The sequence below is a fragment of the Giraffa tippelskirchi genome, chromosome 9, assembly GCF_054371585.1.
Source record: "Giraffa tippelskirchi isolate mGirTip1 chromosome 9, T2T-mGirTip1v1.2.pri, whole genome shotgun sequence".
NCBI lineage: Eukaryota > Metazoa > Chordata > Mammalia > Artiodactyla > Giraffidae > Giraffa > Giraffa tippelskirchi.
In genome coordinates, this window is record NC_137283.1 from 97,420,891 (window position 1) to 97,446,905 (window position 26,015).

At 38.3% G+C, this 26,015-nt stretch overlaps 2 protein-coding genes across 2 annotated transcripts; both read right to left on the reverse strand.

Annotated features, from left to right (window-relative positions):
- Positions 1-506: 506 nt before the first annotated feature.
- LOC145521900 (uncharacterized) lies at positions 507-13,199 on the reverse strand. The gene is made up of 3 exons (XM_081530874.1): positions 13,189-13,199; positions 12,170-12,213; positions 507-3,183 (listed from the first exon to the last, which is right to left on the reverse strand). Exons 1-3 carry the CDS (start codon positions 13,197-13,199, stop codon positions 2,120-2,122), a joined length of 1,119 nt encoding a protein of 372 aa, XP_081387000.1. The 3' UTR covers positions 507-2,119.
- GJA1 (gap junction protein alpha 1) lies at positions 13,032-26,015 on the reverse strand. The gene is made up of 2 exons (XM_081530499.1): positions 25,827-26,015; positions 13,032-15,928 (listed from the first exon to the last, which is right to left on the reverse strand). The coding sequence occupies exon 2, from the start codon at positions 15,910-15,912 to the stop codon at positions 14,761-14,763; it is 1,152 nt and encodes a 383-aa protein (XP_081386625.1). The 5' UTR covers positions 15,913-15,928; positions 25,827-26,015; the 3' UTR covers positions 13,032-14,760.

The window sequence follows — 26,015 nt, forward strand, 5'->3', positions numbered from 1 at the left end:
TGTCTTTGTGGAGCCTGGTGTAAGGAAGGCAGCAGCCTTCAACTCCTTCAGCTGATGGACAGCAAACACCACAGGGTCCAAGGTGACTCTTCCCATCCCACAGCTAACCTGTCTGCGCTGATCTTAGCAGTAGCATGCAAGAGCTGGTTCCATGACCAGGGATTGTACCCTGGCCCCCTGCATTAGGAGCGCGGAGCCTTAACCACTGAATCCCAGGAAAGTCCCCCACAGCCGACCTTTTTATAGGAGTACTCACCTGCAGGCACAACCCGCTTCTCACCTGCCCAGGTAGGGATCTCCCTTGTATAAACTCTGACTTCAACACTTCCCCTGCTCTTGGTGCCTGAGAATTTGGTAAATGTATTAATCATCTTTTGATTTGTTGTTTTTATATGCAGAATATTTTTTTATCATAGGAATAACCTTAGTTTTCATCTTAATAAAGGATGTTTTAAAAAGAAAATGGCATAGAGACAATCAATTGACTATTCAGAAAAAACCAAAGGATGCCTTAAAATATATTCTACTCCAAAAATACAAGTAGTAAAATGTCATTTGTAAAACAAAAAGTGTAAAACGAACAGCTAAAGTAAAATTGTGATTGAATATCAAGGTAAAAGATAACTGGCAAAAGATGGGGTTTTCTAACCTTGAAAGTAAAGATCAAAATTTTTACTACACAAAATCTAAGAAATTTCATTCCCAAAACAGACAAGTATTTTAAAGACTAAAATCACATAATAAGCTAAAAAAAGAGCCATTGCATAAAAAGTCGCTCAGTCATGTCCGACTCTTTGTGACCCCATGAGTCGCAGCACACCAGGCCTCCCAGATCATTAACAACTCCTGGAGTTTACCCAAACCCATGTCCATCGAGCTGGTGATGCTATCCAACCATCTCATCCTCTGTCGCCCCTTCTCCTCCTGCCCCCAATCCTTCCCAGCATCAGGGTCTTTTCCAATGAGTCAGCTCTTCGCATCAGGTGGCCAAAGTATTGGAGTTTCAGCTTCAACATCAGTCCTTCCAATGAACACCCAGGACTGATCTCCTTTAGGATGGACTGGTTGGATCTCCTTGCAGTCCAAGGGACTCTCAAGAGTCTTCTCCAACACCACAGTTCAAAAGCATCAATTCTTCGGCGCTCAGCTTTCTTCACTGTCCAACTCTCACATCCATACATGACCACTGGAAAAACCATAGCCTTGACTAGATGGACCTTTGCTGGCAAAGTAATGTCTCTGCTTTTAGATATGCTGTCTAGGTTGGTGATAACCTTCCTTCCAAGGAGTAAGCGTCTTTTAATTTCATGGCTGCAATCACCATCTGCAGTGATTTTGGAGCCCAAAAAAATAAAGTCTGACACTGTTTCCACTGTTTCCCCATCTATTTCCCATGAAGTGATGGGACCAGATGCCATGATCTTAGTTTTCTGAACGTTGAGCTTTAAGCCAACATTTTCACTCTCCTCTTTCACTTTCATCAAGAGGCTCTTTAGTTCTTCTTCACTTTCTGCCATAAGGGTGGTGTCATCCGCATATCTGAGGTTATTGATATTTCTCCTGGCAATCTTGATTCCAGCTTGTATTTCTTCCAGCCCAATGTTTCTCATGATGTACTCTGCATATAAGTTAAATAAGCAGGGTGACAGTATACAGCCTTGACGTACTCCTTTTTCTATTTGGAACCAGTCTGTGTTCCATGTCCAGTTCTAACTGTTGCTTCCTGACCTGCATACAGGTTTTTCAAGAAACAGGTCAGATGGTCTTGTATTCCCATCTCTTTCAGAATTTTCCACAGTTTTTTGTGATTCACACAGTCAAAGGCTTTGGCATAGTCAATAAAGCAGAAATAGATGTTTTTCTGGAACTCTCTTGCTTTTTCGATGATCCATCGGATGTTGGCAATTGTGTGGTAGTTTGAGCATTCTTTCCCATTACCTTTCTTTGGGATTAGAATGAAAACTGACCTTTTCCAGTCCCGTGGCCACTGCTGAGTTTTCCAGATTTGCTGGCATATCGAGTGCAGCACTTTCACAGCATCATCTTTGAGGATTTGAAATAGCTCAACTGGAATTCCATCACCTCCACTAGCTTTGTTCATAGTGATGCTTTCTAAGGCTCACTTGACTTCACATTCCAGGATGTCTGGCTCTAGGTGAGTGATCACACCATCGTGATTATCTGGGTCGTGAAGATCTTTTCTGTACAGTTCTTCTGTGTATTCTTGCCACCTCTTCTTAATATCTTCTGCTTCTGTTAGGTCCTTACAATTTCTGTCCTTTATCGAGCCCATCTTTGCATGAAATGTTCCCTTGGTATCTCTAATTTTCTTGAAGAGATCTCTAGTCTTTCCCATTCTGTTGTTTTCCTCTCTTTCTTTGCATTGATCACTGAAAAAGGCTTTCTTATCTCTCCTTGCTATTCTTTGGAACTCTGCATTCAGATGGGAATATCTTTCCTTTTCTCCTTTGCTTTTCGCTTCTCTTTTCCCAGCTATTTGTGAGGCCTCCTCTGACAGCCATTTTGCTTTTTTGCATTTCTTTTCCATGGGGATGGTCTTGACCCCTGTCTCCTTTACAATGTCATGAACCTCTGTCGATAGTTCATCAGGCACTCTGTCTATCAGACCTAGTCCCTTAAATCTATTTGTCACTTCCACTGTATAATCATAAGGGATGTGATTTAGGTGATACCTAGATGGTCTAGTGGTTTTCCCTACTTTCTTCAATATAAGTCTGAATTTGGCAATAAAGAGTTCATGATCTGAGCCGCAGTCAGCTCCCAGTCTTGTTTTTGTTGACTGTATAGAGCTTTTCCATCTTTGGCTGCAAAGAATATAATCAATCTGATTTTCTTGTCGACCATTTGGTGATGTCCATGTGTAGAGTCTTCTCTTGTGTTGTTGGAAGAGGGTGTTTGTTATGACCAGTGCGTTCTCTTGGCACAACTCTATTAGCCTTTGCCCTGCTTCATTCTGTACTCCAAGGCCAAATTTGCCTGTTTCGCCAGGTGTTTCCTTACTTCCTACTTTTGCATTCCAGTCCCCTATAATGAAAAGGACATCTTTTTTGGGTGTTAGTTCTAAAAGATCTTGTAGGTCTTCATAGAACCGTTCACGTTCAGCTTCTTCAGTGTTACTGATCAGGGCATAGACTTGGATTACTGTGATATTGAATGGTTTGCCTTGGAAAAGACATAAAAAGACAAGTGGTTAAACTTTTTATTATAAAAAAATCTCTTAAAAGTGCTAAGATCACAAAAGAGCAAAAGGTGAAGTTCATAGTCCTTTCATATGAGAAAAATACTATAGGCATCTCTATATAAAATTTATATTATTCTTGTCACCATTAATTAATATAATGTAAACTTCAATAAAAAAGAGAGTTTCACCTACTGAAACAGCAATAAAAATGTATCAAATATAATTCTCACTGAGTTCAAAAAAGTCTTTAAAATATTCTAATTTTTGACTCTCTTAGAATTTATCCTAAAAAAACAAATCTTATTTAAAACATAAATTTGTTCATTAAATGTTACTTAGAGTAAAAAATTGAAAACAAGTTAAATGTTCAACAATAGAATGATTAGCTAAACAATGATTCAAATGTTTAATGACATTTAAAAAGATTCTGTTAATGCAAACATGTTTACATTTTAAGTTTAAGTCTAAAAAAATTGAAGGTAGTAGATTTAATATAAAAACTATCACAAATATTTTCAAAATAAAGACCGACTTTTTCATAGATTCAGAACAACTCTCCATGTTTAGTCATTCTTTCCTTTGGATGTTGAAATTAAATGATTCTTTTCTTTCTTGTTTTTTTTGTTAACTTTTAAATTTATCTCAAATATTCTCTAATAAATATCCCTTACTTTTGTAAGTTGGTTGAATATTATTCAGAAAAGATGTGTGCTCTATTTGCAACATAAGCAACTGGTGTTTATTAGGAAAGAATGACATAGAAGTTTGGCAGTCTGAGCTGTTCCTTGATTTTCACAGTGGTATAGTATGTCATACTGAAATTTATCTTGTCCTTTAATTATAGATCTTTGTATCAAAGCAGCTAGCTAGGCAGAAAGTGAAAAGAAATTGCTGAGCACAGATGAAATAAAGGTCTCTGGCAGAGTTCTTGATCTTCCCTTAGCAAAATTCTTGGACATTATGGAAGATAATGCTTCATATTATACTAAACCAAAAATTTCCTTCATGATCAAGACATTGTCTATCATGAGCCAAACACATGTCAATAATGTTAGTAACCATATACTGACTATGGAGAACAGTGAAATATTTGAGATATGCCACTGAGGGAAAAAAAGAACATTTTGCCTACTAAAGTTTCTTCTTTTAATTTTAAAAACATGTCTAGGATATGAATACAAGTATTGCAGTAATATCTGTAAAAGTGACATATTGGGAAAACACTGAAGTGCTCAACAATACATGAATAATTATAGTATTGACTATACATCCTTATGGAACATTATAAGGCCATTAAAAAGACATAGGTCCACATGGTAGTTTATTATAAAAATAAATCAAATAATTTACAAGTTGTATGTATATCTGTGTATAGTTTGCTTCTCTTTAGGGAGTGGGTTGGAAGGGGCCTTCATTTTTTATATACTTCTGCCTTTGTTTGCATTTGTGATGAGAAGTTATAGCTGCTTCTGTAAGTAAAAAAAAAGAAGCAGCGGGTAAGAAGAGAAGGAAGAGAAGAAGAATCAACAGTAACAGGAGCAGTAATTAACAAGAAAGGGAGGAAAATAGAAGGAAAATTTGCAACTGATGCCGCCAGCTGGAAATAGAGCCATTCTCTAGAGTTGGTCTTGACCATCCACAGAGGGTGTCACACAACAGCACTGTCTTAGTGAAATCCCTGTAGTCTAGGGTATGGTTCTACATTTTTTCAGCTCAAATGTCAGTTTACCAAGAGCTGATCTATTTCCTGAATGGAGGCCTAAAGTTTTCTCCAAATATGAGGCAGTTGTAAAAATTAGGAAACCATTACACACATTTATAATTAGAAATAGATGTAAATATTGAACCAGAGCCTCACATTCTCTGATCAGCCTGATCCTCTCACTAACAAGGGCATTTGGGAGAGCAGAGTGGGTGAAGATGCAGACATGGTTACAGAACTTAATTGGGTCACTTGCTGCTACTGACTTTGGTCAAGTTTCTTAGCCTCAGTTTACACTTCTGTAATATGAAGATAATAACTCTGTCTCAAGTTTGTTGTGCAGAAGAGGGTATATGAATTTACTGAGAAGATAGTTTGATGAAAATAGAAAATGGGGGAAGAACTTGATGTGGATGGCTAGTTTCATTGTATGTATCTATTTCCTTAATGGAGATATATTTGACTTAGAGCCAGAGAATTGTGTCTGCTACAGTTGCATATATTAATTAGCAGTCAATATGTTGCTTTGCCAGACAAAACACTAGTCATTAACTGATACAGCAGAGAAAAAGAAAAAAGGCCCCTGTTTTCATAGTGAGTCCCTGACTTACAACGGTTGGAGTTATTTTTTTACTTCATGAAATGCATTCAGTAGAAACCATACTTCAAATTTTGAATTTTGAACTTTTCCTCAGTGAGTGAGATACAGTACAAAGTTCCCTCATGATAATGGGCAGCTGCAGTCAGCCCTGCAATCATGAGAGTAAAGAGCCGTAATACACTTAAAAACATTCTATACCTGTACAGATGTTCTGTTTTTCACTTTCATTACAGTATTTAATAACTTACATGAGGTATTCAACACTTTATCTTAAATTGGCTTTGTGTAAAGATGATTTTGCCCAACTCTGGGCTAACATAAGTGTGCTGAGTATGTTTAAGTTAGGCTAGGTTAAGCTATGATTTTCAGTGGGTTAAGCATATTAAGTACATTTTTTACTTACAATGTGTCTATCAAGACATAACCCCATCTTAAGCCAAGGAAGATCTGTATCAGGGAAATCAAACACTAAACCATTCAGTACATGTTGTAAAGAAGAGAGCGAGGTGGCATAGGAGTATAAAATGGGCAGCCCCAGAAACTCAGAGAGAGGTCCCAGGAAGGAGTAAGATTTCAGCTGAGAACTGAAGGGTGAGTAGAAGTTAGTAAAAGACAGAAAAAATTAATAAACAGAAACCTCAACTGAATAGAGTTAGAAGACTCTCACATCAAGCTCCAATAGCAAAGCCCAATAGGAAGAAGAAAAATTCCTCCTCTTTCCTGACAACCACTCAGCCAAGGAAAAGCCATGGACTCTGTTGACTACAGCCCTCCCACTTCCTTTTCCCCTGTATAAAAGCATCCTCCTTTCCTTGCTGTGTGGGCCTTGCCTGTGACTTGCTATGGTTACAGACTTCAAATTGCGATTCTCTGCTGATCCCAAACCAGCTCATTTTTGCTGGAGAAATAACTGGCAGTCCATCTGTTTTAGGTCAACAAAGAGAAAGAAGAATGTGACTCACAGGCAACCATTTGTGCAAGGGCCACAGGTGGGAAGAAACTGAGCTTTGGAGGTACTAGGAAAAGTCAGGAACAGTGTGACTCAGAAGGCAACCAAGAGCAGTGAGATTGCAAAAAAGTCAGATCCAGCTGATGTCATGTCTTAGAGACAGACTAAAGGATTGCAGTCATTATTTCCACAAAGACAAAAGGAGTCATTAAAGATTTCTAAACTGGAAATTCATTCTCTCTCCCTTCTCCATTCTTTTCCTTGATATTAATAATACTCCTAGCTGTCTTATGGTGGGCACACATTCTGACCCTTATTCTTTATAAGCTTAATATTTATTCATAAGATTCTCAGAGTTCTGGAAGGGATTATGTGTCCCAATCTACTGTAGGAACTGAATTTATTTAAAGTATTCTCACCTTGTGTTCTTTTTGTATTTATAATGGTCTTTTCTAGTCCTCCTGTATATTACTAAATGTGGTGCTAGACACTGAAGTTTGTTTCTCAATGGCTTTGTGATCACACCAATTGTCCTATCACTGTTTTTCTTATTACAGTTTTTACAGAAGTAGAAAACACAGAGGTACATTTTGACACTCAGAATTTGACTATACTGGATTTTTTTTTCCTGGCAGTACTACTTTTCCCTTTGTTCATTTCCCTTGGGAGAGATCATAGCCATTAGTTAATGCTACCAATTTATCAAGGACTGTCCTATACAGTTCACTTACATCTCATTTAGTCATCACAATAAACTTGAAGGAATGAATTTCTATTTTCTTTAGAGTCGGAGAACTGAGACTCAGAGGTTATATATCTTGTTCAAGGTCACGTGGAGAATAGATGACAAGTACTTCTCCAAATAGTCAGTTTCAGTTTACCTGTATTCTGCCAACCTCAAAAATTCCTAGAACCATAAATGTAAAAAAAATTTTTCTTCTAAAGTATACCTAGATAGACTCTCAAATAATTCATGTTTGAATTTATGGGCACTGAAGAGTGTGAGAGGAACAGTATTCTACTCCTCAAACCTTTAGTCCACAAACAACTAAAAGTATGAAAAATCTGATCATTGCTGGAAAATGCACATTACTTGCTATAAATGGAACTTAATGGTAAAAATTAAAGTAAGTACTCCACATCCAAACCATTAATACAGCTTTGCCCCAACATATGGTTGTGTTTATGGTTTGGGGAGATACTAAAAATAACAAGAAAGGGCATGAGTCTTGTTTAAAGCACCATCTTTTAAAAATGTGTAATGTGTAAGGATGAACACAAGACCAAATCTTTTTTAACATGGCAAGAATTTTTTCAGATACCCTTTTCTTGCAAATCTCTCATCTAGTTCCACTTACATCATTTTTGCTTGACATATTATTTCAGCACAGAGCACTGTTTTATTGATTATCTGAGTTTTGTGCACACTTTTTAAGAGGCAACAGAGTTTCTGTCTCACAAATATTGGAAATTCCCCAGAAGTCCTGGGATTTTTGGAAAATCTTAAAACGTGCATGTTTCTAATTCTTGAAAACATTTGCAGCTTTATCGTAATGTGGCTTTTAAAAACAGTGCCTGCTTTTTAAAGGTCATCTTGCATTTAACCACAAATTGAGACGACTGTTAAAAATATCTTTTAAATGAAAAACAAAACCCTGTCTAAATACCTGAATCAATCAGCTTATCTTTGTCATCACAAACTATGGGATTAGCACTTTGGTAGACAGACTCATAACAAATTTAAAGAGTGAATTTTTGTTTGTTTCCATGCTTTATTTCCAAAGCTTAAGTGCTGCTGTGAACAAATAAAAGTTGTAAATTTCTTAACTAACTAACTACACTTTTTTTCCTATTAGAGTTACTGTTCTTTATCTTACAAGGTTAGAGTACTTCTATATGGATATGTTTCCACTCTGAAACCTTTCTCTAATTTGATGTTACTTATGATACATTATAGCTTCTTTAGCTCTTTTTCTCTCACACATAATAGCTAATTATCATATAGAATCATCAGGATAGAGACAGAGCTTGGCTATAATGCTGACCAAAAAGACTGGCCAAATGCCAGATGACTCCATGATTCCCACATTTGCCACGTTTGGAGTTTTGGGTAACCATCACCTACAGCACTGACCCTCTTTAATCACAAAGTGCTTCAAGTCCTCCAGACAAGTGAAGACCAGAGTAAAGATGAAAATTAATTCTTTTGATCATTTTTGATGATACTCTTTAATTACAAATGTTAACTCCTGCTAGATTTTTCCAGAGTTACTATAGAAATGTTTAACTTGGCACTGACTTGTTAAAAGGTAAATATTTAGGGGAGTAAGATACAAGGTATATATGAGGAAAAAAGAAGTGTTTGATACCACAAATCAACAAACAGAACCCAATAACAAAACTGTTCTAAATGTGTGTAAGAAAAAGAAGAAAAGGAATTTGTGAAAATGGAGAAGAAATATGATTGGAAGTTCTAAACTGAAAGAAATAACTTTAATCACATTATAATTTCTTGTACCTGCTATCATTTTTTATTTTAAAAGTTATAAATCATAAATAAAAATTATATGATATAATATTTCAAGTATACAGAAATAATGTATCAGGCAAATCTATTATAGTTTTATATTTACCTTGAATTACAGATGATACGATGCTGGATATAGTTACATTTAACTTCCAAATTACTTCAGTCACTGAAATTTGAAACTCATGAAGGTAAAGTCGTTCCCCTCAAATATTTTAAAATTATCTGCCCAAGAAAAGGCAGTCATTGACAAGCTTGGCCAACATATGGAAAATTGTCTCAGAGTAAACATTTTCTTTAACTAGCTCTTTGGTTGTGTCTATCTTTGATTATAATGAGTAGTTTGAATGATTAGAAACTAATATGCTAGTAAATTATAAATGTCGATTTAATTCCAGTTGCTCTGAGTTGAGAAAAACTTGAATACGAGCCACAGTCACATCAAAAGCAATGTCCAATTTATACCCTAGGACTCTGGGTGGAGTTGAGGCTTCAAGTAATGTTGTAAAGAATCTCAACCTTTTACCCCTTACCCTCCAGAGTTCTTTTAGTTAACCTCAATTAAAGCTTTTTTCTCACAGTTTAAGCTTAACGTTAGTCTACATTTTTGCAGGGAAGGGTTTCTAAATTAATTAACTGTGTTCAAAATTAATAAATATACCTGAATATATGAAATACAGAACTCTGACCCATTCTGTTCAAAGCAGAAGGCAGTCTTAGATTTCTCTCGATTTACTTTCAAAATAAAATAACCCTCATGTTTTCGGCTACCATAGCAACTAAAATCTCTCTTACTGTCTATACTAATTCTGATGAACAGTTTTGTAAAAAGCAACTGGCTAAGAGATTTCAGCACAAATGCCCCCCACAGGCTCTGTTTCATTCCATATCTCACAGGGACAGATGGCTCGTTGTATTAAATAAGACTTGAGCCCAGGGTTTGCTTTCTAAAGTGGGTGCCTCTTGAGACAGTTTTTATATTCAACAGGAAAGTGTGTGGGCATTGAAATTACTCTACACGTCACAGCCCAAATAAGCATTTGGTCGTTGGAGAGAAACATCCGGAGACCAGAAGAAATCATCTGACTTAAAATTTCAACACTTTTGAAGACCAGGAAACAAACGCAAACTTTTTCCTTCAAATTTGCTTTCTTCTTTACGTAATATTCTTCTTACTCTCTTCTCCTTGAAGCAAAGTTCCACGTCTGCTCTTGAGTTCTGAAAATTGCCAGCTGCAAATTCTGACCTGCCAAGGGCTCAGCTATATTTGCCCAACTGAGGAAAGGTAAAAAAAAACAGAATCTTGGAGCCAGTAAAGATTATAAACATGTTTCTGCACCGTTGGTGTGCTGTTTATAAAAATAACTCACTTGAAGACTTTAATAAGCCCCCAAACTTCATTACTTTTCTCTCCCTCCAAGTACAAAGCACAGATGTCTTGGCATGTTGGAATTTGAAGTTTGGAATTTTTAGGAGAGGCAGTGTGTGGGCAGGAAACTAGCACCCCGGGCAGGTAGAGCTTCAGCAAGTCTCTTAAAATAAGGTGAAAGAACAATCTGTGGCCGAGAAGCTTCCTAAAGACCCACAGGAGCTAGGGTGCGAATGTACTGAACCAAAAAAGGGCACTGAACTTCGATATTTAAAGACTTTAGACAATCCCACCACTTTCAAAAATAGGCAGCACAAATTTGGGTATAAAATTCTGAAGTAAAACTATGGTAATATAAAATACATGACTATCTAACAAGACTAGAAAATTTCATGTAACAAGAGAGGCTTTGCTTAACATAAGAGTTTTTTCTATGTTTACAGAATAAGACATACTATTATAAGACTATAGAAAGGACCCTGAAATTTCTCTTTCCTGTTTTTATAACATGATCATCCTCTTCCCCATTTTGACCCAATATTTTCTTTCTCTTAGCAGATTCTAGAACTGTACTGCCCAATTTGATAGCCATTAGTCACATCAGCTATTTAAAATTAAAATAATCATTTTCTTCAGACTCACTAGCCATTCAAGTGCTTCAACAGCCATATGTGGCTACTGGCTACCATAGTGCACAAAATAGAACATTTCCACAGCAGAAAGTTCTGCTACTCTTAGAAGATTTGAAATTTTCCAACTTTGTAAACATGGAATTTTATGCCAAAAATGAGTATCTAATAAATATTCCTAGAATGAAATTTCAGCTTTTTCATAATTTTAAAACATAGCTCAATTCAATTTTTAATTGTGGAGAATAAGTCACCAATTAAGATACGTAAAACAGCGTTCACATTGAAAGGATTTATATTGTAGTCATTCTAATAATCTCCACTACTTAACAAAGTATCTGATATATGGTTGGTGTCTGAAACTTTAACAGTGCTTTCCAATGGAATTAGAACTTCTATGATGTCTATGTTGGAGAATGAGGAGAGGTGAGATTTGATTTTCCATTTCATATAGTTTTGCAGTTTAAAACTGTGTATTTATAATATGCTTGGATATTTTTTTTTAAATAGTGATAAGCTTTAAAGTTTGGGAAAAGTTTAAAATGGACTATTTTTTAAAGGTGTAACTTGCCCTCTCACTTCCACACACATACATCAGAAATCTACATTCAGTAGTCTATGTATCCATCTATATATACCCTATAAGCCCTGTTTGTATTTGAATACACACACACATTCAAACAAACCGTGTTTCTCTATTTTCCACAGTAAATGCAGACACATACATGCACAGAGAAAATTTGCCTCTCCCTTCAAATTCTCAGCCAGCTGAATGATAACACATGAAGAAACATTGATACTACCAATTATATTGACTCTGAGACTGATTAGATAACCCTTTGACTTCAGGCACATCTAGCCACCAAATTTAACCAGGTTATTTCTAAACTAGTAATATTTTTATGCTCAGAAATCTACTAGTTTGCTTTGCGGTGAGTATTCACGTAAACAATGTTAGTAAGTTAAGAAGGTTTTGGGACTTCCGTGCTGGTCCAGCGGTTAAGACTCTGTACTTCCAACGGCAGGGGACACAGGTTCAGTTACTGTGGGGGTTCCCACAGCTGGTTCCACAGCTGGTAAAGTAAGATCACACATGCTGTGTGGTGTGGCCAAAAAATAAAAGTAACTTTCCTGAAATGTGACTTAAAAGTGCTAACACATTTTATATTTTAAATTACAGCGATACTTACAGTTGCCCAGAATTGATCTTGTCCCTCTGAATGGTTTAATTTTCCTTGGGTGTTAAGAATTCTTAAAATCAATTTTTCTGTGTTTTCAGAATGTCTTGGGATAATAGAATCTGTTTCATTCTTTTGTCACAGAGCATAACCATACTCAAACCAACCCTGCTCTAATTCTTTTTTACCTGGAAGGCCCTATAGTTTTAAATTTTCAGCACCCTCTTTCTTGTCTTACTTCTGTCATATATAGACCTACTAAATTACTCACTATTATCTTACTTTAAACACATCTCATTAATTTTGGGGGGCTTCCCTGATAGCTCAGAAAGAGTCTGCCTGCAATGCAGGAGACCCTGGTTCAATCCTGGTTTGGGAAGATCCACTGGAGACAGGATAGGCTACCCACTCCGGTATTCTTGGGGCTTCCCTTGTGGCTCAGCTGGTAAAGCATCTACCTGCAATGAGGGAGATCTGGATTCAATCCTTGAGTTGGGAAGATCCCCTGTAGAAGGGAAAGGCTACCCACTCCAGTATTCTGGCCTAGAGAATTGCATGGACTATATAGCTCATGGGTCACAAAGAGTCAGACACGACTTTCACTTTCATTAATTTTATATTCGAAATTCATCATTTTTATCCATTATTTTCTCTGTTGAATAAATAGTCAAAAATGTTAATCAATGTTGCACTGAATCTAGTTAACAATAAATACTATTCTTTTAAAGGGGCTTCCCTCGTGGCTTACACAAGAAGATTCTGGAATCTTCTGAATCTTTTTTGTCCAAATCCTCATAATCCATGGAACTGTCTTTGAAAATTGTGAATAGATGCAATAGAAGTTTTAAAAATCACACAGGCTATAAAGGCTATCTTTATACTAAATTAAAACTTTATTGAATAAAGAACACTCTCCAGAACACACGATCGATGGACTAGGTCTACATTACATGCAATGAAGCTGAACATGACAGTAGTTTAACATGGAATGTCAAACAAATTAGTGTTTCTCATTGTACAAAACTCTTTACGTAGCTGACATGCAACAAGAAAAGTATGATATTTTGTATTTTCACTAATCATCTGTGATGAATTTTTAAAAAGCATTTGAAGAAACTGGTAGATTTCTTTAGGATAGATTTCAAATAAATTAGTTACATGTGCACTACTGAAACCTCTTTCAACCTCTCTTGCATTCCAAATAAAATCTTAGTGCAAACATCAAAGTTGCTGGTTACGCCAAAAGACTGTCAAACTCAAAATAGAATACAAGTTCTGAATTAATGTGTATTAAGTAGGACAAAACCAAGAATACCAGTTACTGCAAAATTCATTTAGGCACACTTAATAGTCCACTCTAAGCATTTCTTCTAAGTTTCTCACATTAATTACTAAAGCCTGTTTACAGTACTAAAATTCTATCATTCAAGCATCAATGATTATATTTCAGAAAAAGAAAATCATTCATTTCAGCAATAGCATTACTGCTATATTCTAAAAAAAAAGAAGAAAAAAAAAAGAATCTAAATTAAAAAACCCAGCATCCTTAATAGGATACATGGAGAAAAAACATTTTAGGGAAAAAAAAAATGTGCTTTATTTGCACAGCAGGAATTATATAATGTAAACACCATATTGGCCCACACCACAAAATCCATGAGAAAGGTTCAAATTTGAACACCATGTGTGCATTATTTTCAAATCTGTGTTTGTGAGTTTATACTGCATCTACTTGTACCAATACATGACAAATAAAACACACTCTTCCACACATATTCACAGACAAGTGACTGTTAAATATTGAGCATGGCTTGCTTCCCTGACTCTAACTCAAAAAATGTTAAGTGATATCCCAACTGCTTTTAAAATGTTTACAGAAATCATTTGAGGAATATGAATAGTAGTTGAGGAATGATGCTAAGTGATGGTAATACTATATGCAAGTGAATGTAAAAAAAGAATGTACAGATAACCGGCTGAGATTTGCAAATGCATGGAAAGTCTTCTTTTGTGGGCCTTGTCTGAACTCTTAACTGATACCACGAATAAAAAATCTAGTAGCACAAGTTCATTGACACCTGGAGGGTCAGGCCTACAAAGCTTACCTTCAAAGTGCAAATTTTAACAATGGAATGTTTTTAGCAGGGACATAAAGACAATCCTCTGTCTTTTTCTTGATAAAGATAAGTAAAATGTTCAGAAAGTATTTTCTCCTGGTCAAACTTATTTCAGTTTCTTGGTAGAACAAAAAAATATTTAGCCAAAAGTATCACTGACTCTTTCACATACACAGAACTATTCTTAGGGGTGTGTGGGAAAGAAAAAGCCCTTACCTATTGATCACCTAATGCAACTTTTACTTAGAACTTAAGCTTTTTGAATCAACTACATTAAATACCAACATGTACCTCCCTCATCCCCTCCCTCTCCACCCGCCTATCCCTAACACCCCCAATGAACCAGGTATTCTAATGTCTTTGTGTTTCCTAAGCCTCACGACAAGGCTGTTGAGTACCACCTCCAATGGAACAAAATGAACACCTAAGGTGCATTTTTTATAGCACCTGTTTCTTCTCCACAACTGAGTAGGATCTCGACTGGACCTAGATCTCCAGGTCATCAGGCCGGGGTCGGCTGCTGGCGCGACTGCTGGCTCTGCTGGAAGGCCGCTGGTCCACAATGGCTAGAGGCTGTAGTTCGTGGCCAGCATCAAGTTTTTTAGAATTCTGGTGGTCATCTGGGAAATCAAAAGGCTGGGCGTGGGAGTTAGAGATGGTGCTGCCTGCCTGCCCCATTCGATTTTGTTCTGCACTGTAATTGGCCCAGTTTTGCTCACTTGCTTGTTTGTTGTAATTGCGGCAGGAAGAATTGTTTCTGTCTCCGGTGACCAGCTTGTACCCGGGAGGAGACATGGGCGAGAGAGGAGCGGTTGGGGAGGAGCAGCCATTGAAATAAGCATATTTTGGAGATCCACAGTCTTTGGAGGGGCTCAGTGGGCTGGTGGTAGTGTGGTAAGGATCACTCTTTCCCTTCACACGATCCTTAACGCCCTTGAAGAAGACATAGAAGAGTTCGATGATGTTCAAGGCAAGAGACACCAATGACACGACCAGCATGAAGATGATGAAGATGGTTTTCTCTGTGGGCCGAGAAAGGAAACAGTCCACCTGATGCGGGCAGGGATCTCTCTTGCAAGTGTAAACGGCATTCAAGCTGAATCCGTAGATGTACCACTGGATCAGCAAGAAGGCCACCTCAAAGACAGACTTGAAGAGGATACTGATGATGTAGGTTCTCAGCAAGCCCCCTCGCATCTTCACCTTGCCGTGCTCTTCGATGCCATACTTGAACTTCTTAATTTCAATCTGCTTCAAGTGCATGTCCACATTGGCACCGTCAGTTTGGGCAACTACTTTGAGTTCCTCCTCTTTCTTGTTCAGTTTCTCTTCCTTTCGCATCACGTAGAACACATGAGCCAGGTATAAGAGTGTGGGAACAGACACAAATATGATCTGCAGGACCCAGAAGCGCACATGAGAGATTGGGAAGGATTTGTCATAGCAGACATTTTCACAACCAGGTTGCTGAGTGTTACAACGAAAGGCGGACTGCTCATCACCCCAGGCTGACTCAACCGCTGTCCCCAGTAGCAGGATTCGGAAAATGAAAAGGACTGACAGCCACACCTTCCCTCCAGCGGTGGAATAGGCTTGAACCTTGTCAAGGAGTTTGCCTAAGGCACTCCAGTCACCCATGTTGCCTGGGTACCGCCTGAAAAGAAACCAAAAGACAACTAAATAATCACAGATCCAAATTTTTAGTTTAATATGCAGTTTCTTTCAGCCAACAATCAAAATATTATAAAATATTTCCTATCATTCTAGCATCCTTCCAGAAACAAAAGCAAAAAACCAGCCCATAAGTGCAAATGATTCCATTTTCCCCCCGAAGAGAGGTCTCAGATTTTCTTGATACGAGCTAAGTTTTAGACACAGCAGAGCCTATGTGCCAAGTAAACTGAGATCTTAACCTTGTGAAGAGGTATTACTTGCTCAACCACTGGCTCACCTTGTCGCTTGAGAAGCTGTCAGTGCTAAATGTCTCTGCTTATTTTATTGTCTGAAAAACGAGGACCATTCTTGCCTGATAGGCCTGTATCTGCATGCTTACCTAAGCAAAATGCTGATGTGTGGCATTCAAAACCTATGGGTACCTAAGAATTGACGTGAAAACTCCCATACCCATGCACATGAACATAATCTGTTTTCAAACCTCAATCCTATTACATATAGCACGTTATTCCTAATTGTAAACTGAAATGTTTCTCCTTGGTATTTCAAGTGTCTTTGTGCATACTCTATATTGTGGTCATTTATACTTCTGTTTTTTTCTTAAGCACTGACTTATGTGGTTTGGACGTCTGTCTTCCACCCAGAGGCAAATATGTTGCACTGAAAGGTACCACCGTGACACACTGTGTCCCTAGATGCAGGAACCTACTTTCAAAAACAAATACTAAATGCACATCACATTTCAAGTAAGAGTTCAATTGGCCTCAATACTAATTATAGCCTGCAAAATAAAAAGTAATCTGTTATCTGTAATAAAAATGGTTGTTTTTCATCTTTGGATTGCTATATACTTTCAAGTTCCTTTACTGGATTTTGGACCCTCAGCCCACACACTCTTCTTAACTTCCTATCACTACCTTGATATTTTAAGCCTAGGACTTCCCCCATTACTGGGGATGAGAAATAGCTTCAAGTGTATAGAGATGACAGGAATCCTCAAAGTTATTTAGTTCAATTTATACTTTTAATTGCCAGTAGTCAATTCAACTGATGAAAACTGAGGTCCTTAAAAGTGTTAGTCACTCAGTCATATCTGACTCTTTGTGACTCCATGGACTGTAGCTAGCCAGGCTTCTCTGTCCATGGAATTCTCCAGGCAAGAATACTGGAGTGAATAGCCATTCTCTTCTCCATGGGATCTTCTCAACTCAGGGATCAAACCCAGGTCTCCTATACTGCAGACAGGTTCTTTACCTTCTGAGCCAACAGGGAAGCTTTAGAAATATTCACCTATCAGTAAGGCCAGAAAAAGACTTTCAATCCCAAGACCAGGGCTTTCCAATGCACAACACTGGTCTTAAAGTTAAGCTGAGTCAAAGTTAGAAATGTTCTCATACTTTGATATATACAATCTTAGCAGGGGCTGAAATCTGGGAAGAAATGAATAATATTGCATGAGACAGTCATAGAGAATACAGTCTAATTTTCAGCAGAGAGTTATTAGAGGGTTCAGAACAGGATGAAACAGTCAAAAATTATTTAACAATTAAAAACAAGCAAAGCAAAGACTTCCTAAGAACTTACTGAATTTTAAAGAGTATAACTAAAAGTAGGATTAAATAGGTTTCTTAGAACTATGTTTGCTGTCTTAATATAAATAAGTTTTTCAGCTGGAATTAAACTATGAGCCTGTTCTCCTTATGCGAAGTAAATGAAATCCAGGGGAATCTTCTTCCCCACTAAGCAATACTACACTTCTGTCTACTGCCTGTACCTCCTGGCTATAGAGGCCAGAAAAAATGAATTGGAAACCTGGCCCGGGATTTCCTGGATGGAACAAAGAGGAGATGGCTGATCCATAAAGTGAAACTGTTATTAGCTGTCTAAATTAGCAGTCAGTGTGTATTTTTTGATGACAATCCAGAGACTGGTGCCAAAGACTCACCAGGGGTTGGGGGGGTGCGATAGTTGGAGATGACTGGGCAGGTTATAGGAAATAACGCCCTTCTGTCAGTGGTCATAAAGAAAAGGAGCTTCCCCACTAGGAAGGGCCATTTTAGATGGTGAAGTGACAGTGAAACTGATGTATGGAATGAGCAGTCAAGCAAGAAAAAAGGCTTGTAGGATTGACAAAGAATTAAATAGCCAGGGAAAGGCTTGAAGTGAGAGGGAGTAATTTAGCTTTGACAGACAGTTTAATGTGAGAGAATGTAAAAGAAAAAACCTACAATTTAGCAGAAGACACTGCACTGGGAATGAAGAAATACAGTCCGTGAGGGTCAAACAAATAGAGCAGAATTTTTGGAGCTCTATCCATAGACAGTTTCGATGTGATGATGTGTAAATTGGCCCTGATTCTGTTTGTAGAGAATTTCACTATTTTGCCAGTGTCATCTGCTTTTGCTCAATACTCCAGTTGTGGGGGGGGGGGGGTAGGGAAGATGCACAACAAAAACAATCAAGTATAAAATGATAAACTGCACAATCTCATCACATTCACACAATTGAGTTCAAGGGGAAAAAAAAGTGCTTCGGGCACAATGAGAAGTTATTTTAGTCAATGTTTCATTATTTCAAACAAAATATACAGATGCTTGTGGCAAATAATTACTAAGTTTCTTTACACTCTATGGAAAATAAAACCTGACTACCATATAGTTCTGAGATTCCACAAAAATAATCTATATTGCCACCAGTGTGTGAACTGGTTACTGGGCAGCTCTCCAAGTAGTAGCAAAGTTGTCTTTTCTTTAAGGAGCCATACAGTTGTCATTTGCATTAATTAATTGAGTTACACTCTTTCATCTGTTGATATGAATTATCCAGTTGGACAACTTGTATCCTGTAACACGTAGATACCTGTTATTAGCACTATAATAGAGACTGTCAGAGAGTGGTTAATGTGATGGCTTATAATGCTTGTCATTTTCAAATAGAGGTAACAAAACCTTTTTGGTAGTCATTCACTTTGCTGTGAATTAGAAATTCTACTAACTGGTTGTCCCCTCATCCCCATTATTGGTTTAATTTTTTGAAGTCATAGTTGAAAAATTAATGCCCTTTTATAAGGAGTAGTTATGATTATGTTTACAGAATCCCCTAGCATTGATTTTACAGACTATATACCTACTCACATTCAACAGTATGAGATAAGTATACTCTTTATTTGATACTTTAGCAAATCATGGCAGTTGAGCATATATCCTGTATACTCGTTTCTTCACTGTTCTGTCCCCAAGGTGGAAGTTTATATATAGATTAAGGTCTATGTTAAGGAGCTGTACAAAGTTCTCGTTAGAAGCAAATGCTTGACAGCAGTTGGACCGTGTCCTCTATGTACCATGTTAGATCACATTTTTCATGGCTCTTCATGGCCCTCTAGACCAGAAGCCAAAACCTCAGTCACCCTAAGTGTGACCTGCCCAAGCACCATCTGGACCCCCTGCCGTGGGGGGCATTCGGTGTGAGGAGAACTCTCTGGGCGCCTGGGAACGGAGCTTACCTGTTACCATACAGCCCCTGACCCTCCACCTCCACTGGCTGCTCCCCGCGAACACAAAGACTCAAATACTTCATTCAAAAGGAAAAGAAACCTTCCATTTTAAGTTAGTTTTGACTGTCCCCTTTCCCAGAGACATAGTAACATATCACTGTGCCAAAGCTATAATCAAGACACTATGTCATTAATGTCCTAATAATGATTAGGAGAATTAGAATATATTTTACTTTCAATTTTAAAGATTTTTCCTAAGAAGAGATACTGTAATCAGTTGAGTGAGTGAAATAAAGGTAAACAGGATTGTTTCCTGATAAAATCATTTAATGGATTTGGGGGGAGGGCAGGGAGGAGGAAGTGCCAGGTGTGTTTCTAATATCCTAAGCCAAAAATTATAAGCCTCTTGGGACTTCCCTGGTGTTCCCACTGCAGCAGGGGCCAGGGGTTCCATTCCTGTTTGGGGAACTAGGATCTGGCATGCCGGCATGCCATGCAGCGTAGGCCCCCTCCCCAAAATTATAAACTCCAAGACTGAAGAGTAAATTCTAACGTTTTTCTTTAATTTTTGTAAGACCCCCCTCTCCCCTGTGGTGAATGACTTTGAGTGGGCTCAGTTGTGACCATTCCTCTAAAGTTACAACAGCTAGATGTGCTTTGGGTAATATTCACACTCACGTTGAATTAACATAACCTATGTTCAATCTGTCAGCAAATGCTATAGGCTTTGTCTTCCCCCTAAAATCGATTATGAGTCTCACCACCACCCCAGCTCTTAGCCTGATCTCAGGCATCACCAGGTTACACGTCACCTCTCTTCAGGTCACACATCGAGAGCCAGTTACCCTGCTTGCCAACCTACTCCCCTCAAACAATCTGCAAAAGACTAACAAGCTGATCTGCCTTGATCAACTCTGTCCCATCCCCATGGCTTGCTCTGGTCACACCTCTTCAGCCAGTACTCCAGGCCTGTCACTGGCTACTGCCCCTGTTCTTTTTTGGTTTTTTAATGGTCCCTAGCTCTATTAGACATATTATATATATTTATCTGTTTATTGTTTGTCTGCCTCCATGACAAGGACCTATATCTGCTTTTCTCAACTAGAATGTGAGTTCTATATGGGAGTTTCTTGTGTCCACTGCTCTATCTCCAGTGCTTAAAAGAGTTGAGAGATACCGAATATCTACTGAGTGAATTAAAAGGGGCCTGTACCAAAAAAGCCACCAGGTTTGTTTATTTGTTTACTACCTCCTTGGGTAGTAATTATAGTCACCTATCCCAAACTTCTGAAGTTTCAAATTAATTAAAAAGGGATTTACACAGTTAAAAAAAAGTATTGTCAGCATCTCATATGATAAAAACTATTAAATTTTCAAGTGATAATTGCTGTAACAGAGAACTGTCTGTTGAAGCAATATATTTTAAATGATTCCTGGGCAAGTAATATGATTGAATTAAGAAAACAAGCTCTTTAACAAGGAATTTGTTAAACAAGGTCTTGAATTTATTAGACAAGGTCATAGTGATTTGGAATTCTTGCAAAATGTATTAGGTATCACAGATATTTATGCAATTTCACTCTTATGCTGTTTTACAGGTTAAGATTTCAAAGAAACAACAACAAAACTTGTGTTTTTGTCCAATTTCTCAGTATTTTAATTGTGACTGGACTACACAATCCAACAGTGTCTTGGAGTACAAGAAATAACCTGTTAAAACTTGTGTTTATTTCAAGAATGATCAATCTTGGGGTAAGATTGGGGCTCTGAGGGGAAGAGTAATTAACAGCTGGTATCAATCCCAGTTAATGTAACATCTCTACATCGGTTGAAGGTATGTTAGGCAGTTCAGCGATGTGAATCAGGTACTATGATAAATATATATTTCCAGTTCATCAGATAAAAAGCAACCTTTGCTTCCTTATACGTGGGTAGTCAGCCTAACTCCGTGGTGTGCTAGTCGCTCAGTTGCGTCCAACTCTTTGCAACCCCATAGACTGTAACCCTCCAAGCTCCTCTTGTCCATGGAATTCTCCAGGCAAGAATACTGGAGCTGTTAGCCACTCCCTTTGCCAGGGGAATCTTTCCGACCCAGAGATCAAACGCGGCTCTCCTGCATTGCAGGCAGATTTTTTCCCGTCTGAGCCACCAGGGAAGCCCTGGTGTAGCAAACCTATTTCGTGTAAACATCCATTCTATTTAAAATTCTTCCCATGGCTCCATGATTAGCCTTAGATTCTTTTGTAAAGAATGAAATACCGCTATATTTCTTCTGACGTGTACCTGATGTGTGGCATTGATTTTTTGCGGGTGGGGTGGGGAACACACGTGCCTTTTTACCTTGGCTCTCACCTTTTACCATCACATAGTCGATCTTTATCAGCCTCCACAGAACAATGACATGAGATGGGAGTTGAGGAGTGAGGAACTCCATCCAAAAAGAAGATGACACCTACAAAATAGAGAATCCTCTCCCTAGTCCAACAGCTATCACTCAACTCCCCACTAGCAAAAGTTTCTCATGGTCACTCATGGTGATAGAAGAACGAGCCTAAGTCAGAAGCTGCAGGCTAAAAGCTGTGTTCTTAGATTGTCATCGGATGCAGGCAAAACCCACACAAGAGTATTAAATCTTCTTTCCTTAATGAACACTGAATGAGTAACTCATGAACATGAAGCTCTTAGTAAAAGCTCAATAAAGTTTCATTCCTCTTTAAATGATTTTTAGATATAGATATAGCCCTTTTATTTTGTAACTTTGGTATTCTTTCCTTCAGCAAAATAGCAACTAAGAAGTGATTAACATTTTCCTAACGGTAATCAAAAGCTCCTGAAATGAGTACAATAGCAACCTAAAAGAGACTGAAAAGAATCTACCCCTTATCAATTATTGGAGAGAAAAGACCATGAAAAAGGTCTGCCTGTCTTTGTGTTTCTATTTGGAGGCATCCTCTCTAAATCATGGAAAAAGTCATACACTAGAGTATGCATCTGCCTTACAGAAATTGCTAAAAAAAAAACACTATATGTTTTCTATATTACTATGAATTTTAAACATTCCATAAAACACTTTCTTTTTTTGACGGTGCCACGTGGCGTGAGGGATCTTAGTTCCCCCACCAGGGATTGAACTTGCGTCCCCTGCAGTGGAGGTGAGGCATTTTCACCACTGGACCACCAGGGAGGTCCCAGAACATGTGTGTTAAAGAAAGTATTTGGACAGCTCGGAAGACTTGGATGCATAGGTTATTGAAAATTAAGAAACTCTTATGGAAAAATTTATATATGTAAAACTTCTATATAAATGGTTCAGCATGGTCTGTGTTTTACCTTTGGCAAAAGACAGTATGTACATACATAGGCAAATGGTGAACCTAGACAGGCAATGTGGAGACAAAGTAGAGAATTTAGGTGGGTTATCTGAAGGGGGTGGGCGGTGGGAGATCGCCCACTGAGGAGAACTCCAGGGATTTTTTTGAAACCTGACTTATCTATATTGAATACTGACATTAATGGTAAACACTAGATAATAATTTGTCTCTCCAGAACTGAACTAACGTGTGTAAATACACTTCAACAATCTCAACAACTGAGAATCTTGAAGGGAAGTCAGAACCGGAAAGGTGGAGTAGGAGGTATTAATCACTGGTGACTTTCCTATCATTCCCTTCCCTCGGGTATCATATATATAGAGGCACGGAGGCTCATACCCAGCTGCACCTCTGGACATCACCAGAGAAACGAAGGAATGCGCTTTATTTTGAGGTTCCCATTCTCCTCTAGGCAGGAATTGAAGACATCTAAGTAATAAAACAACTCTCAATATCTGAAAACACACCCTTTCAGATGCTTGCTTTGACACTGTTTCCAGGAAGGGTGAGCAATGTAAGAATTACACTGTAAAGGGCCAAGAATTGAGTGGATAGGGCAGCAGTGATAAACCATAAAAGGTAGTAGAAAAATACGAAACATAGTAGGATCAATGCATTACCACTGCATTTTGCATGCAAAGGACAGGTGAAAACTGTACTGACTTCGGAAACTAAAAAGCACCACACATACACGTTGCCAGGACAGAGGAAATTTCAGGCAACCTGGCCTACATAGAGGAATTAATTACTTTTTTCCATGAAGTGCTTTTTTCCCTGGATTTTTTCATTCTTTGAGACGGAGTTAATTTAATGAGATCTCTGCATTACTAGAGGCTTTTATTCTCAGCAATCCCTGCACAAGTTAGGCCTTTTAAAACTTTTTCATAATCTATTCTTCAAATTGCCCAAGGCATTTTAGACTAACTTCATATGTGTCCAGTTTTCAGAGGGGGAAATTCAGCATCTTTTCTTTACCAACTTGGTTTGGGAAGCAAAAGAAATTAAACCCACCTCCAAGTAAAGCCATGTCTCTTTTTCCAACAGTTTATAGCTCTCCTCTTCCCAACCCCACTTTGTACTCCTAGAGAGAAAAATAGGCACGCCCTAGGGTGAAGATGAGGTTGGTTAAGGAGAACTTTTGATAAGCTTTATCAGAGATGCTCCGTAAATATTTGGATGACTAGTCAAAAGGATAGGGTGGGCGAGCCGCTGCTAGGAACAGAGGAAGATTTCAGTTCCCGAATTCTGGAACTGATTTTCCTCTGGACACGTCATTAGCACTTTACTCATTTCATGATGGGGCTTCCTCCGCTCTCCCCACTCCACCCCCTTTCCTGAGAAGTTTCGAGAACTTACAGAAGAGTTAGAAGTGCCATTTAGGTATGGTAGGTAATTCCCAAGGCACTCAGGTTTCCTTACGGTTTATATAGTAGGATTCAGCAAGTTCAAAAGAAAAAAAAAGAAAAAAAAGGACACTGCGGGAGGGGGTGTTGGAAGGGAAATTAGATTGTTATAGTTAATTCAATTAATCATTTGCTCTTCTTTTTACTATTTGGCACACAGTCTCTCTCCCCCCCGACCCCCGTCCCCTGCCGCTCTCCCCCTCCCCCTTCCTTCCCAGTGGCGGAACTCGGATCTGCGCCGAGTTAGATTAGGGAGGATCGGAAGGACTCTGAGCAAACCTTTGCAAATCGCCAAGGCTCAGACAGCGCAGGAGCCCCGGGGGAGCCGGGCGGATGCTAAGATGGCAGGAGGCACCCCGCGCCCGCCGGGCCCCAGGCCCCCGTCCTCCCTCCGCAAAGCTTTCATTTTTCTTTGCTTTTCAACCTTCTCGGGTGCAAATAGTTAAAACTGCAGGGTCACGCCAAAAATTTAAACTAAATAGCCTGTGGAGTTAGATCAGACAAAACCCATACCGGACACGAAAACGCAAGGTTGTATTTCTAGCTAACAGAATGTGTGTTACCCATAAGAGCATGTGAGAAATTAAATCCTTTTAAACAACAAATCTGCGTTATCTTTGCCTACTGGCAGCACCCTGCGACTCAAAAAAGTTGCCCCAGAGCTCTGAAGTTTGTTACAGGTTCGGACAAGCGGAAGGTGGGATGGCGTGGGGTGAGGGGAACTCCCTCTAAGGGGCTGTTGTAAGAAATTTCGATTCCTACTCTTTCTAGGAGCCCTTGCCTTACGAGACCTTTTGGAAATGCACCCAGGCATACACTCTTTTCTAGCCTTCTGTTCTCCCTCTGTTCATGCTTTGTAAGTAACCATCACCCATTCAAGGGATTTCACCTCCTGAATTGCCAACGTGGTCGAGTCAATGGTGGCTCTCCTGCGAGTCTCAAGATTTTTCCATAGTGCTGCTAACATGAAGTAACCCTTTACTGTGGCTTTAAGAACCTCAATATCACAACTCTGATTTTTATACCTTTTGTTTACTGGGTAAAATTCTAGGAAGGAACCACGTGGAAGTCAAGTAACCGCAAGATCTTAACAAAGCACTTAGTTAATAAGTTTGTTTTGCAAGGCTATAGAACATCAATCAAGATTTCCATATGAAAAAGCACAAAGCGTAGAATTCTATAGCAAGCACGCTAAGCAAATTTGCACTTTGATTTTTGTATTGTTGTCAGTCAAACCCCCAACCTAGGCCCCTAACCTCTCCCTCCCCCTCAAAAAGTTACAAAGCACCTAGACTGTTACTGATCACCCCCAAAAGTAAAATTATAGTCTAAAATGGAAAACGAAATATCCAGTAAATTAGTTCTTTATTCTCATCAGAAAGATCTGAATCTTATTTTATTTACCTGTTGCATTATTAAAAGAAAAACTTTTCAGCAGTCAAAAAGTACATACCGTAAGTTTAATTTTAACTTTAAAACTACAGACACTTTCAAGTTCATCATTCCCTTTATTGTGTCATATGAAAGCTACATTTAACACATTTAAAAACTTCAGAAAAGTTTCACTGCTAGAAAAAGATATGGTTAGGTAAAGTTCTTTTAAAAACTTACTCTTTCTCTTAAAAGAAGTGAAGTAGGCAAGCCAAGTGATTGAACTCCTCAGAGGATGAAGTAAGATGAAAAAGCAAGCCCAGGCACTCAGACCTGTCTATTTAAAGTTTAAAAGTCTGCTGCTGTTTGGTACTTTTCTCACTCCTTCCCCCTAATGAAAGAAAAGTGCTGATACCTCGTAAAAGCTTT

What these genes read in the sequence shown, in the direction of transcription:
- LOC145521900 (XM_081530874.1), bottom strand. An exon ending in AAGATCAATTCTGGGCAACT is followed by an intron (nt 3,184 to 12,169) that starts GTAAGTATCGCT and finishes GTCTTTTCCAAG; the next exon opens with GCAAACCATTCAATATCACA.
- GJA1 (XM_081530499.1), bottom strand. Translation starts at nt 15,912, where the DNA reads ATGGGTGACTGGAGTGCCTTAGGCAAACTCCTTGACAAGGTTCAAGCC.